Source organism: Acanthamoeba castellanii (genome assembly GCF_000313135.1).
Source record: "Acanthamoeba castellanii str. Neff unplaced genomic scaffold scf7180000084571, whole genome shotgun sequence".
Taxonomy (NCBI): domain Eukaryota; phylum Discosea; order Longamoebia; family Acanthamoebidae; genus Acanthamoeba; species Acanthamoeba castellanii.
Genome location: NW_004457290.1, coordinates 3,180 through 7,827, shown reverse-complemented (window position 1 = coordinate 7,827; position 4,648 = coordinate 3,180). Strand labels below are relative to the sequence as shown.

At 48.0% G+C, this 4,648-nt stretch overlaps 2 protein-coding genes across 2 annotated transcripts in view; both read right to left on the bottom strand.

Annotated features, from left to right (window-relative positions):
* The window catches only part of ACA1_039980 (oxidoreductase, putative), a gene marked incomplete at both ends in the record, with an annotated part of 1,022 nt that extends 539 nt beyond the window's left edge, over window positions 1-483 (bottom strand). Inside the window, 3 exons of the mRNA XM_004334147.1 lie at window positions 29-148; window positions 238-304; window positions 425-483. Of these exons, the coding sequence (XP_004334195.1) occupies window positions 29-148; window positions 238-304; window positions 425-483 (246 nt within the window). The remainder of the gene's footprint in view (window positions 1-28; window positions 149-237; window positions 305-424) is intronic.
* Window positions 484-1,310: 827 nt separating this feature from the next.
* Window positions 1,311-1,625, bottom strand: ACA1_039970 (uncharacterized protein; the record flags this gene model as incomplete). The annotated part of the gene is made up of 2 exons (XM_004334146.1): window positions 1,311-1,430; window positions 1,461-1,625. The coding sequence occupies 2 exons, from the start codon at window positions 1,623-1,625 to the stop codon at window positions 1,311-1,313; spliced, it is 285 nt and encodes a 94-aa protein (XP_004334194.1).
* Window positions 1,626-4,648: the final 3,023 nt, after the last annotated feature.

Below are 4,648 nucleotides of genomic sequence, written 5' to 3'. Positions count from 1 at the left end.
ACACGACACACACTCGACACTTACCGACGGACTTGAGGTCGTCGAGCATGGCGTCGGCGCGCGCTCCCATCTGCTTGCGGTGGTGGGTGCGCAGGTCGACTCCCTCGCGGGGCAGGGCGGGCTGCAGGATGAAGGGGAGCCACTTGACCTGCGGAAGGAGGCGAGGCGCGGACATCAATACTCGGGTCCCGCTGGCGCGAGTGTGCCGTGCATGCGTGGTGGTGAAGAGGGATGAACCTCGAACTCGTACTGGTCCGAGTGCCGGGCAATGGCCTGCTCGAGCCTCCTCTTGCCGATGAAGCACCTGGGGGCCAACACGTGATAATGTGCGTTTAGCGATTAAATGAAAATAAAATTATCATCTATCGCAACAGCACAATCACGCGCTAACAAAACAAACTAGAATGAAGGGAGGGAAAATCACCAGGGGCAGATCACATCCGAAATCACCTTGATCGAGACCTTGAACTTCTGGCCCTCCATCACTTCCAAAAAATAGAAAAAGAAAAAAGAAATTCAATTGACCAATAATCTTTTATTGCATTTACAACATTTTCCTGCGGCCGACGCAACGTTGGCAAAGCTACGCAGACTGCTCTCCCTCGGTACTGGGAAATTGGCAAGTCTTTTCGTCTTGAAGGATTGGAAACAGTCTAACCAAGACCCCCACGTCGCCAACACGCCAGACGGCACCGGCATTCAGCTGGCGAACGGCGCTATGAACTTCAACGGGCCCGCTTAAAATCGTCGCCTCCGCCGCTGGTACAACAAACCAGCAAACGCGCAATTAGGCCCAAAGTGCGGTGATAGTGTGCACCATCTGATCTCCTGTGTGGGGGTGCTGCGGGTGGCGCAGGAGTCGGGATCCATGTCATCGCGACAACTTTGACCACCCAAAGCACAGTCACGGTGTTCTCGGGCACCGCAGGTACTCGAAATCGAGACGCTAGATGCGGGTGCTTGCAGTGATCGGTCTGACCTCTTCGTCCCTCGCTGCGTCGTTAGGTGACTCACAACTGGCCGGCAACGCCATGCAACTCGGCTTGGGCGGCCACGTCGTGGCCAATGGCCCCCTGGTGCTGCATACACAGGGATCCAGTACGTCCCACAGCAAAGCTGTTTGAGACTTAGATGTGGCGCAGATCACCACATTCTCTTCGCTGCAAGAAACCCGGTGCCCTAATTACGATCCCTGGCCCCCAGCAAACCCAGGCATCTACCATAACGGGGCGGGAGGCTCGTGGGAGAGCAACGCCAAGGTGGAGATACAATCAGCATTTTGACTACTGCCTATAACATATCCCCTCGCTTTACTTGCCCCAACACCACAAGCTTGCCTTGCGCGACTGCTTGCCGTCCGTGTTTGGTCGGGCGACATTAGCCTGGGGCCTGCTCTTCCGGCTCTTCTTGTTCTTGATCTTCTTTTTGATCTGGCCAGCCAGGCGATCCAGGTAGGGCACCTCTGCTCGGTTGGGTCGCTGCGGTGCGGCGGGGACTTGGGCAGGACTGCGACTGGTGTGGCTCATCATGGTGTGTTGCATGTCGGCTTGGCGCTGCCACACCTCCTGAATCGACTCCTCTAATCGTACGTTGTGCAGCAGCTTTTTCTTGTCGCTGGTCGCCATCGCTGTGGATTGTTCGTTGGCCTGGCGTGTGGAGGGAGAGAGTGTGGGCGGTGTTGTGGGAGATAGCGAAACTGTTGCAGACCCACTAAATGCTATAATGAGTCGACAGCAATATAGCCAATTGGGGCTTTATTTCATCGCCCTATTCCTATTCCTCATAATTCCCCCGAGAAAATGTAGCGCGGGCCAATGGCGCTATTCCTTCCATAATTCCCCCAAGAAAACATAGGTTTTAATGTAGTGTGGCCCAATGGAATTCCGCCCATAATTCGCCAACCATGATGTAGCCATTTCTACTCATTTTGCAGATCATGAGGCTGGGTACAGGGTGAAGTGGTGAGCTCAAGACAGGGACTTAGGTGATCAAAGTAGACTGAGGAAGCTGTACAGATACAGGCACTTTGGGATCTTATTTGGACACTATTGGTTGGCACCAGTGAAATATCAATTAATGTTGATGTTGGTGTGTGGAAAGTCAGTCTCTGGGCATACAATTTATGCTTGGGGCTTCCAGAAGTGCACAGTCCCTGTCTGCTGGAGTCTGAGGGGTCAATGACTGGGCATGCAATGACACCACCAACTCTGGCACCCAGGATGACAGCACCACTAGCTTGGAACCTCTGGCCAGATGAAATGTGAGCACAGTCCTTGGCTGGACAATGAGTTTGTGGTAATAAAAGTCAAAATAGTGCATCAATTAAAGTAATGTATAAGTTAAGTAAGTGAACAATCAATTGTGATGATTCTTTGTGAAGCTTATCTATTTGATTTAGCAAATTTTAGGGAAGTGTGTCTGATATTCAGAAGAAGGAATTTGGTGAAATTGAACAAATAGATAATAACTTATACATTACTTTAATTGATGCACTATTTTGATATTATATCTGGATAATATAATATGCAACCAGTTTCTGATGGGTGTTGTGATGTGAATCAGTAAGAGATGTAAGACATGTGGAGTTAAAAGTGATTTTATCAGTGTGGAATGGAGTGGAATTTTAACTTCAGGAATAGTGCTCCAATTCAGCACAAATGTGAAGAATGAAGTTCAGTCCATGTGTGCAACTGACTGAATATGGTGTGAGGTTGAACATGAACTGGATGTGAGGGCAGCATGTTGGCCACTGATTTTGGAATTGATGGAGGGTATGAAAGCAAAAGCAAGGTCCAGTTTGAGGTTGTTTAACACAAAACAAGCAAAGTTCTGATTTTCCAGATCATGTATGTGTATGTGATAAACTTAGCATTGGTAGGTCAAACATGTAGTCATTGTGTATGTGTATGTGATGAAGTAAGTGTCTGGTTTTATAGTTTTTGTTGTTGTGTATGCATAGGTGCAAGTCACCCTGCCATCAAGGAACTGTTGATGCTCCTGAAGGAGGTGACTGCCCCCATTGCATACATGCTATTATCAAAGCCCATTATGCTTTGAAACTGCAGGACATTCTATTGTGTACATGTATGTGATAGAATGTTTGCCAATATATCTCCTCCTTGCCCCACAGATCATGTGAAGATGAATGCTGCAACAATTTGATTTCAACTGAATGACAAAGAGCAGCTCCAGGCCACCCTCACAATGAGCAGCCACCTCCTCAGGAGGCCAAGAAGTAAGAGATGAAGGGCACTCTCCACACTGAGATGTGACAAACAGCCCCTCTGAATTGCTTGCGTAAAGAATAAAAATTTACTTTTTGTCCAGTTAAATCCCAGCAGCCATGATTTTTCTTTTTATGGTTTCTGTGTGCCAGCCGTTCAGGAAAGGACCGAAAAAAACGTGTGTGTACATGATAAAGTAAGTGTACCAAAACATGTACATGATAGAAATTGGTCATTCCAGACCTTGAGCTACACCATCATATCTCTCATTATGATGGTATTTTAATCTGCCATTTCTCAAGATGCTCCCATTTTTGTCTTACTATTCTTAAATTAAAACCATTTTTGTGTTGTCAAAACTATTTTTATGAGCTTAAACTCACAAACAAAATCACTTTTCAAAATGACTGGACCTCTCATTTCAAATGACTGCAAGTTTCCAGTCCCTTCACTCACTTAGCACCAAGTGGAAGACAAGTCAGCAGCAGCAACCACAGGTAGAGGTGCTTCATATCAGCATCCACCATCAGCCACCAGTGCTCACCTGTCTCTTGGCACACAGTAAAGGGAGTGCTGGCCCTAACTGTGGCCACAGTGGATCAGTAAAGTGCACCCTTTTCCCATTCATGTTGACAGTTTATTGACAGTTGGTATGCACCCTTGCAGAGAACATCAGAGGAGCACAAGGCCTCACTGCCCCATCGTTGCTTGGGGCAACTGCGCCCTTGGCGTCGTCTCTTGTTGTCTCTCTTTGTTTGTTTGCTGCGTGTTTTGAAGCTCCCTCCTTTGTGTTCTCTTGTTCGCCCTAATTGTGTCGACCGGCCTATTTCATATTTTTGATTTGATCATCAACGGTAGCAGTTCCCAACATCATCATCAAGGACGATCACATCCATCCATCTATCCTCACTGTGAGATCAGAAGAAAACGAAGCGTTCGAGAAACTAATCGAACACATAATCTGCGAGTAGAGCAGCATTGTTACCAATCAAAAACATTCACAGCGAGACGAGATGTTCAATAAGAAGGTGTCAGGCGACACCACCCCTGTCGCTCCCGACAATGAATCCGTACTCCCCATATCTTCTTCCTCCATGATCGAGGTCAGGAGTAGGATCTGTCTCCCTTCTCATCTCCCCTTCCATCTTTCTCCTTGGCCTCGTTTACAGTGGCACATCGATCCCAAGGAGATCGAGTTCACGGACCGGCTGGGCACCGGCACGTCAGCGCAGGTCTACAAGGGTACCAAGGCCCTCCCCTTCCAAACCCTTCTCGCTTCCCCCCCCCCTATTCCGGAAAGCGAAGCCCTTCTTTTTGCATTTATTATTTACGTTTATTATTTACGTTTATTATTTGCTTTTGGTGTTCTCTTTTGTGCGCGGCAGGGCGGTATAAGGGGAAGAGGTCGCCATCAAGATATTGAA